Genomic DNA, 12,419 nt, shown 5'->3' on the forward strand with positions numbered 1-12,419 from the left:
GCACCGTTCTTCTGAGCGTCTTCATATGAAATTACACCCATCTGAAGATTTGAGGCCGATTCTCTCCTCATCTGTAAAGAGGACTCGGCCCAATTTTCCAATGTCCAATTCACATTTCTCGTTGAAGCCTGGCCACTTTCTGACCTGTGGTAAGAATAGGTTCACGAGCAGAGTCACGAACCACGGGTTATTTTCATTGATCCTTCTTCTTATAGTCCTGGAGGAAATTGAAACATTTCGAACTTGTTTTATCAGATTTTTTATCTCATTTCCCATAATGCTGCGATTTCGTAGAGCCTGATGACGGCTGTATCTATCGTCTCTCTGGTCTGTAGAACTAAGTCGACCCTGTCCTGACCTTCTAGTATGAAGCCCTGTATCTCTAAACCGCCCTACAACACTTCCTATAGTGCGGTGATTTACATTCAGTCTCCTGGCGACGTCGCGCCGTGTGTATCCGTACTCTAATCATGTCAACTCACTCAAATGCCTGACTATAGCCACTGGAAAAGGTTTAAGAATAAGAATGATATCAAATGAAATCACCGAAGGAAAAAGATTAACTAAAGCGATTTTTAGGATTGCAGAATGGAAGAACATAATGCATTTTTTTGTGCACGTGGGATTCACCCGTACAAACGTAAATAAAGGAGGTAGAAGAAGGAACGTAAACAAAACATTATTTACTGTTTATTTTGACTTGATAGCTCCTAATTACCTGTAACTAATGTGGAAAGATAATGTATTTACTTTTAAGTTAAATAAATTGAGAGGTGCGTTAGATTTACCCATCGGTGTATTACTGCGTTTTTTATATACGAATTTATATAATCGAATAAATGTTTTTTTTGTACTCTTGTCTGAAGGGATTTTACTGTCTCACTAAGTTTATTTTCCCACGGTGGCGCAAAATGTAGGCCATACATATTTTACACGGAAACGGATTTTTATTTATGAAGTTAATGTATGCCATTTAAGGTCATGCTATAAATAACCAGATTCAAATTTGCGCCGAGCCAAGCGCGGCTATGTTTATTTATGCATGCCGTTCGTCCGTACGGTTTTCCCCGGCACATCGGCCGACCTATGACACGACCTTTGTATTTATAAATCTCGACCTTATTGGAACCGGATTCGACTTTTCGAACCTCCTCGTGCTTCGCAGCAAGGAGCTGGCCACGCCTTAAGAATGCTATAAACGAGCGAGAGCAACGGTTGCTGGCCGATAAAAACGGGATCTCTCCGTAATCGAAAAAAAGAAATGACGAGGATTAAATCGAATCGCAAGATAAACAGTCCTCTAATGGTGCGTATTTTGTATCCGGTCCTTAATTTCAGCCTTGCTGAAACTGGAAAAGAGCGTAGAAAAAGCCCACAAGTGGAGGAAATCAAAACTTTTTTTATTCAATTTGTCACGGTTCGAGGCATAATCAACACGAAGGTTGAAGATAAAGCGGTAGCCTGTTCTCGTTGCAAATTGGACAGACACCGGCCTTGCTCCCTGCAAAATGGAATGATTGGAATTGATGGACTCGATCCAACACAGGTGGAACACCCACGGCTGCTGGGAAGAGGAAATGTTCTGCCAATCTATGAAAAAAAGACATAATACACAAATAAAAAAAGACGTGTCAATTGGATTAACAAGTCGAGAAAATTGTAAAACTTGATTTATGGCCATTTGGATCCGTGTCGTAAGTGTTATTTCGCACAAAGCATACTCATCAAGTGCAAAACCCAATAATTTACTAGTAAAATACAAATTGTATATTTTAATATATAAAATAAACGATTTCCTTGGCAGTACAGATTTTTTTAAACTAAATTTAAATATGTATTTATAAAAAGCATAAGAAATAAGGGAACTGACCTAACAACGCGCACTTGAGCAAAAATATTCTCATACAACTCTACACAGACAAAAATAAAGAAACATTCACACACTTTTAAACAGTTTAGATGAGTGCATTAAAACAACAAAAAATAAAATAAAAAATGGAAAACCAACCAGGATTCTTCTGCAGCAATCAACTAAGCAAAGAATCCAAGACACCGATGCTAGCTAAGATGATGAATAGCTGCGACGTACAATTTTCGAACATAGAGATAAACTGTGGTCTATATAATAACCATGCTTAACAATTACTGGCGATAGTCAATGCTGGCGCGTAGGTGGATGGATCAACGGTCCAGCAGTAACCATGCGTCTTTTTGTTTCGGTTCTTGCGTCAGTTATTGATAGTAGCACCTTGGACTACTTGCACAGTACCAACCTGCACCAACCATTTCCAAGCAATACGAAACAATTTTAAAAGAGTTGAGTGGGGTTGGACCATCTATCTCTTCGTGGGTCAGAGCGCACCGCAATGGGATCAGGCGGCAAAGCTTGCTTTCCGAAATGAAGGATTGCCTATTGATTTGTTAAAAGGATTAGTCAAATCAGTTAAGAAAAATGATAACTTACCAGCATGACTGTACTAGTAGTAATAATTTTGAGATTTCAGGCTGAGATGTCAAATTAGGTTGAATCTCGATCAAAAATAAAAATGTACATAAATTAAATAGCTGTAAATGATGGGGCCTTCACCACCTGTCAATGTGACGGGTTCCTCCGCGTCAACATAATAAACTTCTTTAATGAATTTATGAATGCCCTGAGGTCAAACTGGTTATTGATCAATGATCACTTACCAGGCAGCTGACGTAGTGCCTTAAGGCTTAATGAAAAATGATCCATATGCTGTTCGAAAAGTTCTTGTCTATAAAATGCGAATGGACAATTTCAATATATGGTATATGCAGTTATACTGGATGATGATTATCTTTTAAAATATACGCTCAAACATTGCAAATTCAGTCAAAATATATTTTTTTCTATCAAATATTCATTGATTTTTTTAATAAAACCGTATAAGACAGGTTCGTGGATTTATTTAGTTCGGGGTTTATCGTCTTATGGGTATTCTTGATCTTATTTATTGCCGAGGGTGTGTAATTCTGCTCTCTTTTTACCCGGACTGACTTTACGATTTGGGAGTGCCCGTAAGAGTTTTATCTGCAGGGTTAGGGTCTGAGCGTTTATTTATTAACAGTTTTACTTCATTTTATTTTTATTTTTTTCAGGGTGCACTGCACCAAGGTGGCACCTTGGAACCTCGGATGGCGCAACTTGAAACATTAGAAGCCAAGGTATGTTATTGGAAAAAATAATTTGGTTTATTATATGCACGCCGAGACCAGTAAAGCTAGCCGTAAAATTTATGACAACCGAAATAATAATCGAGACTTGACGGCCAGAAAACGCTTAACTTCATTCATGATTAATACAAGTGCTTACAGAATGCACTCCAAGAAGAGATGATTCACGAAAAAGCAAAGTGGTCTTAAACTGCCTATGAGGGGAAAATTACGGTTTCACGACTATTAACTTTAGGAGTTTTGATAATGTTAAAAAAAGTGAAAGGAGAAGCAACATAAAATTGAAAAATAGAAAAACAACCATATAGATTACACAAGATAAAAATATGATTACCGACTTTTCTGCAGTCTGTAAGTTTTATATTACCTGTAACTTTTCAGGGTGAGTGAGTTTATGGAAAAGAGGTAGAGAGAGAGCTAGGAGGGATTGATAAGTAGAAAAAGAAAGACAGGTTGGAGGACATTGATAGGTAGAGAGAGAGCGAGAAAGAGAAGGAGAAAGAAAGAAAGAAAGAAAGAAAGAGAGAGAGAGAGAGAGAGAGAGAGAGAGAGAGATTAACCTGATGTCCTTTCTTACACTTAACGTGTATTGAGTGTAGAGAGAGAGAAATAAAAAGAGCGAGAATGAATGAGAGAGGGAGGATTGATAAATAGGTTGATAGATAATAGAGGGAGAGAGTCAGAGAGAAAGAGACAGAGAGAGGTAGAGAGGAAGACATTGATAGATAGAGCTAGAGAGAAAGGTAAATAGAGACACACAAATAGTCATAGAAAAGTGTAAATAGAGCACATGAGTAGGCAGATAGATAAAGATTGAGTGAACGTGAGAAAGACCGAAAAGGAGGAATATATAGAAAATTGGTTAGACAGATATATAAACATACAGAGAAAGTGAGAGTGATAGAAGGGTGGGAGGGAGGGAGAAAGGAGAGAGAGATCTAAATAGATAGAGTGATAGATAGAGAGAGAGAAATAAAGAGAAAAAGGAAGACAGAAGGTATAAAAATGATGATAGTATAAAGAAAGAAAGGGCGAGAGGAAGAGAGATAGAGAAAGAATGATTGAAGAAAGGGAGAGATAAGGGATGAAAGGATAAAATAGACAAAAACAGATAGATAGACATGCTGAGAAAGTGAGAGGGAATGAAGAAGAGAGAGAGAGAGAGAGAGAGAGAGAGAGAGAGAGAGAGAGAGAGAGAGTGAGTGACAGAGAGAGATTGATATATGATTGGCGGTTTAGCCTGGTGATGAGGTACTGTTCAATGTTAAATTGGCGTGAAACAGAAATGAGCATAATGCATAAGTGAAACGTAAATCAGCTAGAATAATAGAATGGGACCCAGTAAAGTGATCAGGGTCTATCAGTTAACAGTTGCTATTTTCAAGCTGTGAGGAGCGATCAAGTTCAATATTCTACTGTGTTTCGTCCTAAACGCTCACACGAATGTTCAGTCACGAGTTGACCGGCCTTGTTCTTGCCTATAAGAAAAATCATGACCGCGGGCAACATACGCAGTGTGAATCCTCTGTTCTCTGGTCCTCCTCGTCCTCGAATTGGTTACATGCCTTGATTTGCACTCGGCGTCTTCCCCGAGGGAAAAATGACGGTAATGAAAAGGACCGTGGAAAATCGAAAATAGGGGACTCTTTTTTTATCTATTTCTGGCGCCGCTCGAGCACAGTTAAGACAAACAGGATTCCGACCGTGGAATCGCAGATGTAACACTTTTCTGGGATAGAAAATATATTTATTTTTCTTTCTAGTTTGTATTATTGTATATCTTAATGGAAAAAACTGATCTTTTACCAAAAAATTGTTCGGAAAATATTGTTTTTCATAATTTATTCATGAACTAAGAAATATTATTCTCAAGTTTTTTTTGCACAAAATCTGCCATTTTGTGCTTAATGAAATGAATTTTTTTTTTTTTATTGTACAAAAGTTGATGAAGCTGGTGGGTCTCCAATTGGAAGATCCACGTGTATTGATTGAACTGATCGACACTGATCACATTACTAGGAAGTCTATTCTCTCTAGTCTAGGTTTCACTCCTGATCCTCGCTAAAGATAGCATGAAACCAAAACGCGATTAAGCGAAACTAATCGTGTCGATCAAGTGTCAGTTGTTTTACTTCAAGCTAAAATAATTTAACATTAATATGTTTTGGGGCTTTGTTCACAATTTGTTTGCGTGACCGTTTTCGCGAAAACGGGGAGTGTGCATATTTTATGTTTGATGGTTGCTTTAGTTTAGATTAGTTACATTCAGCCCTCATTTGCGCCATACCGAATTGCCAACAACTTAGATCGATCAGGCAATGGGTCAAGAATAAATCCTGGTGTCCATAATTGGGGTTATATGTATCAGGCAGAGCCATACGGCAAAATTCGTCAAAAAACCATCAGATACAACTAAACTACTAAACTATTTCAAAATACTAAACCTAGGACCTGTTTGGGAGTAGAATGGAGGGAAGGTCTAGAGAAACGAGCCCATGCAGATATTACTAGGAAGATGTGGAATAGCCAAAGCCCATAGGATATACACGAGAGCCCTTAATAAACTTCGGGATCAGCTGTAATGTGATGGGTGTATTTATTGGAGTTCACAACCTATTTATTTTACATTTTATTGCCTGTATGTATTTCGTGATACTGTTGTTATCCCTTATCAAGGCTTGTATGTACCAGTAGTGGGCCCGAAATATGTATAGACAATCTAAAGAAAAAGAAAGAGGCCGTGAACTTCCATAAATATCCCATGGCATAAATTTATCAGCCAAAATTAAAGGACTAGGAATTTCATCTTAAAAAGCCTTAAGCTTAACGAACAGCTCTAGATATTAATGAAGGTGGCACAATAAACACAATTGGTCGTGGTGTGCAAGTTCGTAGAGGCCGAGTCTTATTAACCTTAAACTTAGCGTTAGGGTCGGATTTGGTTAGGTAGGGTTAGGGATAGGAAAACTATTTAGATAAGTATAGGGTTAGGTTATGTAAGGGATGAGGTTTGATACGGATTAGTTTAGTTAGTAGTGTTAGGGCTAATAACTGGCTAGGTTTTTTTTGTTTGGTTTTCTGTAATTTATGCATGATTCGTTAAGCAGCAAAACCAAACCTGTACAGATATCTTTTTAAGTTTAACCTTTACATTAAAGTTTGGGACGGATTAAAATAGGTAGGGTTAGGGTTAGAGACGAGTTAAAGTTACGTTAGGTAGGGGTGGGTTTAAAGTCAGTGACGGTTAGTTAGATTAGGTAGGGTAAGTGTTAAGTTAGGGTGTTTTTCATGTTGAACCGGCACAGGGTCATTTACTGGGTCTTTCTCAACTTTCGGTTTTTTAGTTATTCAAACGAGTCTCGGAATTGCGCCATCTTCAGTGAGGAACTCTCTCTCTCTCTCTCTCTAAGGAGTTCCTCACTGAAGATTGAGCAATGCCGAAACGCAGTTATTCAAACGCGAGTGGAGATAGACCCAGTAAGTGACCCTGTGCCGGGTCAGCTTTGAGTTCACCGACTCGATGACCAAAACCCATCAACCCTACACAGCAAGTTAGAGTGTTTTTATTTGATTTCCACTCATTTATACACGGTTCGTTAAGTTAAGAAAAAATATATTATTTTATATTTAGTGTTTTATAAACATTTATTTTGTACATTTTGAATTTGCAAAAATTCACTCCTTATCTGTCAGCCAAAACAAAAAATTATGCAGGAAATGATTAAAGACTGTTAGGAATGTTTTGAGATTGTTAAAGGTGTTATAGATTTTTCTGGTATGACATAGTGAGGTTTGGGATCGGTTGAGTCCCCCCAAAATTTTTGGTATAAAAATGGCCTGGAAAAGTTAACGATATTTAACGTTACTCCAGCTCCTCAATTTTTCGTTGATTTCTTTTTTAATAATTTCGAAAATTATGCTTATGCTGTTGCCGGTATTTCTTAGATGGCATCTTTTTTCAGATGGCGAGTATAGAGGTGTCATTGTCGACGACGCCGAGGAGAAAGAAGTCTGGTAGCACAGCAAGCACGCCCGTGCCCCCGATGCCTATTGCCGTGCCAGCAAACAACATCGCCAACAACCTCTTCATCAACTCTCCAGTTGAGACGAACGGCACTATCATCAATCCACCGGCTGTAAACGGCCACAAAGACATCTCGAGGGAATTGGACGGACTGCGGATAGCAGCGTTTAAAGAAAAAGAAAACGTTCATTGGTAACACTTAAAATATGAAAGACTAAAAATAAAGTAGAGCAACTGATGACAAATTTTACAAAATTTAAGGACGCGACCATGCGAATTTTAAATACATATCTTTGTGGATCATTTCAGTTTAAAAAACGGCTGGAGTACCTTGGGAAGGCCAGTACAAAACGGGCTGAACGACAAAGAAAGAAAGGCAATCCAGGACAAGATGCTGAGGCTCAAATCCGAACAGGATTCGAAACGGCTGGCCATCAAAAACATCAAAATCGCCCTGGACACCATTGACATATCCGAGTAATTAACTGATATTTTTAATTAGCTAATCTATGAAGTAATCGATGCGATCAATATCTCTACTCGTTCCCTAATGTTCTCCTCTCTAAAAGCCATCAGGACATCTTCGTTCCGCGTTTTCTCCCAGATTCCCAGGGAATTAAGATACATGTTGTTGTGTAATTGTTTTCCTCCTGGTGTACCAACCATTAGTTGATTGTGCTTTCTAATATCCTTGGGAGAAAAAATCTTAATCTACTGAGTTAAAGACTTACTTGCCATCAGTTGTTAATAAATTTCTGGAAGAAACTAATTAAAGGTATGAAGTGGACGTCTATTAAGTTATTTTCTTCTTTCAGCAACATCGACGTGAGAATCCAGCAAGCTGAACTGGAGTATCAACTTGGCAGGGAAGAGCTGAATCTTTTGAGCATTCTTGAAGAAATAAGAAATTTACAGGCATGCCTCGAGGAAAACGTCGTCTCTCTGCAAACAATATTCAGGTTACTGAGACTACTATATAAAACAAGTTTTTTAAATTTTTATTGTACATATTTAAAATAATTGTAATTACAGCTACATAGGTAATTCAGCTGTTAGTCTGATAGGTGTTGAACTGATGTACGATGCGAAAAGTCCTCAGTTTGGAGCTGGGCAAAGAGAAGAAGGTGCTCTGTATATAGAATGGGCTGCTGATGGATCAGGACTTTGCAAAGGAGACAGGTATTGTCATCATTAATGTAATTAAGAATCAAGAATAGTTTTTTTTGTTAAATTTAATTGTTCTTATAAAACATTACAAATGTGCTAATCGATATATGCAAGTGGGGTGTGGCCATACATTTATTTCTTCCAATCTTACATTAGATTTAATGAAGGTCAATGTTTTCAGGCTTTTGGAGGTCAATGGTAAGCTAGTGGTCGGAAAAGGTAAAGAAGATATGTGCCGACTGCTCAGTGTGTCTCCAAGCCCGGCGCAGATTGTTGTGATGAGGAAGCACTCTCAACGACCCGAGCAGATCATGTCCCACCTCCAGGCTGAACTGTCTGTTGTAAAAGAAAAGGCTGGGGAGGCTGAAAGGACGAGGGACAGTTTTAGAAGTGATAACCTCAGGTTAACCCATAGGATATCCTATCTCGAGGAACAGGTTGCAGAACTTCTTGAAAGGGCAAGGGAAAGTAAGGCTGCACCAATGCCACAAGTTTTTCAGAAAGGAAATCAAGTTGCACTTGTGGCCAACCTACCTGGTAATTTGATTTTTTCATGTTTATAAATTCAACGTTTTAACATATTTATTTTATACTACAGGACTTGATAAATCAGAACAACAGCTTCCATCCCCACGCCCTAAGGCTAATGATGAAGTCAGGAGTACAAAATCTGTCGATGTTCTTATAGAAAAGCCAAAAAGGAAAAAGGACCTTTCGCAAGAAAGGTGCACAAACTCTCTCAATATAGACACTGGTGTGCCTACGCGGAAGCATAGGCATCACCATGATCGTTCTACAGATCACCTCCATGGTGAGCAGAGGCAGAAGCACATCAGAGAAGCAAGATCCTCCCTTTTCGCCTTCATGGACAAGAAGAGCTCCAAGTATTCAGATTTTGACTCTGAATCAAGCTACATACGTGATGTTAGCAGCCACAACGACTGCAGTTCAGAGAGCTCGCTCAGATATTACAAAAAGCACGATAAAATTAGGCCAATTCCACCCAAAAAACCAATACGGCTGTCACTCCATCGTGCAACGAGTCTCCAGTCCATGGACAGTGAAAAAAAACCACTTAAACGCACCCACAAAGGAGAAGCTCCACCGATCCCCATGTCCAACGGACAGATGTCAAACACGGTGAAAAGTGATCAAATCCTACAGTCAAATGGGCACTGTATATCCAATCATACTTCAAACAGTCATTCAGCTCACATGAATGGCCACCATCATCACATAGATGGAAATTGGTGTTAGATTTTTTTAAATTATGTGTATAATAATTCTTATATGTAAATATAACTATTCAAACATGTACATTGTAAATAAAAAATATGTTCAGTATTTAATTTGTGGTTTGATCATCTCCCATTATCCTTGTCGGCCTAACCTCACTGGTTTCATTTCTCAGGTATCATTCAGCTTTTTGTATTTAGTGGTCAGTTGTCGTTTTACTCACTTCTAAAGAATTTCCTCAGATTTTTAATTAGCAATGATTTCTGATTGTTTATCAAAAATTCCAATTCAAGCAATGTTGGCCATGTAACTTAAAATGTTTTTAGTGATTGAGTGGGGTAGTGTGTGAAGGTGTAGTATGTCTTGATTGATGTATGGTGGGTGAAATACCAAGAATCTTAAGCACATTATAATGTCTTCTCCCAAGGGACTACAGTGGCAGAATGATTTGGGCATCAGACACATATTTGTATGATGGTGATTCTGGGTATGAATTCCATCCTAGCTCATGGCTTTTTAATTGAATACAGTATGAAAAACATATTGTAAAGTGGTTTGACCCCTTGTCCACAACACTCAACGGGGAGCGCCCTCCTGTATGACAGGAATTAATTACTTTGCTATTTTACTTGCAGCATGTCTGCACAATAAACAGGATAAAAATAAAATAAAAAAAGGACAAAAAAAGATATTTTTGCCTTTGCTTTTGCAATTGGATACAGGGCTAATTACATGCCTTCAACTCATGGACGAGGTTGTACATATCTAAAAAACAACTAACTAAATAGACAATTATATCAAACAAATAAACAAGAAATATTTATAATTTACAGGTTTTTTTGAACAATTTTTATTGCCTTTGTTATTAGTTATAACTCTATTATGGTAGCCCTGACCCGAGAAGGAAGTCAGGGTTCCCTACAATTAATATTTCAATAGTATTTTTTGGTTTTTGCTTGTAATTTTATTTGTAGGTGTCCACTTTTCTTTTCTCATTGTTTCCTTTTTTCTTAATTTCTTCCTTATTTTTTCTCTTTTTTCCTAATTATGCTCCACATTTTAAGTTGGCATGTCTGCCTCGTGAATAATTTCAGAAGGGCTTTATAATTATTATTGTTCTCTATAGCCAACCATGATTTGTAATTGAATAGTTTCTCAACGTCTCGAATTCTACATTGATGGACAAAATAAACGCATAACCCTTAAATTATAATGTATTTATGTTTATTCATATTTTGCCTACCAAAAATAGTTTTGGTTGTAAAAATTGGTGCTGGTTGCATTTTGCATTCTCAAAACATAAATTTTTTTAAAATGTATATCTATATTTACTTTATGTGTGGGAGAATAATTTCAATTATTTATTCCCCTCAATGTAAATAGCTATAAATATATTGGCATTCATCAAATTACATACATATTGTAATAAAAAATTACAGATTGTAGTAAAATATTGAAAAAAAAAGAAGCATTTAGAACTTTACAGTACCGGCTTTAGTAGATGCAACTTTTATTATTACCTTTTCTTTGGGCCATAGCCCGCGTATGTGGCATGGAGAGAAAGGTTGCCCGTGTCCCACCCACCTAATGGAATGGTGCAATTCCCTGGCTCCAAACAAAAACATGAATTCCATCCGAGAAAGAGAGAATTGTGCTTGAGTAATAATAGTTGTGTATACCTAGTTTGTGTTGAGAATGAATGCATTTATTAGCGTGAATGTATTTATTAGTGTGAATGTGTGATGTGAGAATGTTGTTGGCGGAATATGGAGTACCACATCAACCTTTTATAACCTTAGGTTAGTTCTACAATATAATATGTGTAATTGAAGGAATGGTATGTAAATAGAAGTGAATGTATTTAGGAATGAACATGGTGCGAATGGGTTGACCTAGATATTTACAGCACCCCCCTCGATCCCTACCACGGTAGTTGGATGGGTAAGACTGAGGTTTGTCTCCGTACTGCCAAACAGATGATTCTCAAGTCTGCCGGCAGTTTATTGTAAATAGCAAAGCTGGAATTGCCAGGGGGAGACAAGAAACCAATAGGATCAACTCGGCACATGTACGAATTTGAGCTTATATTAATCCAAAATGTAAATCATGAGCGTACACTCGAAGTTGCGATCCCGTGACATGCAGGAATATTATACAAAAAAGATTTGTCGGTTATTATAACAATAGTAGTTGGCGGTATTAGAAATATTGACCACTAACACTGGAACAAGGTCGTCTTGAAGAAAGCAAATTCAGTTACTGCCAAGCTTTCGATCTATTTTAAAGTCATCACAGCAAAACAATCTTCAATATGTGTACACATTGACATATTTAGATGGTTTTGCCTTGATAACCTTAAAATAGGTCGAAAGCTTGGCAGTAACAAGTGAATTCGCTTTCTTCTTCAAGACCATACCGTGATGGTGTTCCCGAGAAGTAAGTTATTTCGAAGCAGGATAAATTCCTTCAGTAAACAAGAAGAAAGCCTAACTAGAAATGAAAAATTGAAAACTTTTTCTGATAAATACTTACGTGCTATAAACCTGGACACCGAACTAAAAACTGCGACTTTTCGTGAATGCCCAATGGCGAGAGTGCGTTCCCGCCAATTCAAAAGTGACACATGGTGCTACATAGCAGCTAAGAGTCAACTTACAGTGATGTCATTTTTTTACTTAACCCGAATACTTAAAAAAAACATTAAATAATCCGGCTTTTAGAATTTTTCGACTTGTGTCACTACTCTTGTGGGATATACATAGTAAGTTACATCCGCGAGTCAAATTTATAACTT

At 37.6% G+C, this 12,419-nt stretch overlaps 1 protein-coding gene across 1 annotated transcript in view; it reads left to right on the top strand.

Moving 5' to 3' along the window:
- Nucleotides 1–9,700, top strand: part of LOC106664851 — a 106,098-nt gene extending 96,398 nt beyond the window's left edge. Inside the window, exons 5-11 of the mRNA XM_014390877.2 lie at nucleotides 3,124–3,189; nucleotides 7,161–7,414; nucleotides 7,532–7,699; nucleotides 8,038–8,181; nucleotides 8,255–8,401; nucleotides 8,571–8,926; nucleotides 8,988–9,700. Of these exons, the coding sequence (XP_014246363.1) occupies nucleotides 3,124–3,189; nucleotides 7,161–7,414; nucleotides 7,532–7,699; nucleotides 8,038–8,181; nucleotides 8,255–8,401; nucleotides 8,571–8,926; nucleotides 8,988–9,646 (1,794 nt within the window). The 3' untranslated portion in view covers nucleotides 9,647–9,700. The remainder of the gene's footprint in view (nucleotides 1–3,123; nucleotides 3,190–7,160; nucleotides 7,415–7,531; nucleotides 7,700–8,037; nucleotides 8,182–8,254; nucleotides 8,402–8,570; nucleotides 8,927–8,987) is intronic.
- The last annotated feature ends 2,719 nt before the right edge of the window (nucleotides 9,701–12,419 follow it).

Source organism: Cimex lectularius, unplaced genomic scaffold (assembly GCF_000648675.2).
Source record: "Cimex lectularius strain Harlan isolate CLEC.00 unplaced genomic scaffold, Clec_2.1 scaffold208, whole genome shotgun sequence".
NCBI lineage: Eukaryota > Metazoa > Arthropoda > Insecta > Hemiptera > Cimicidae > Cimex > Cimex lectularius.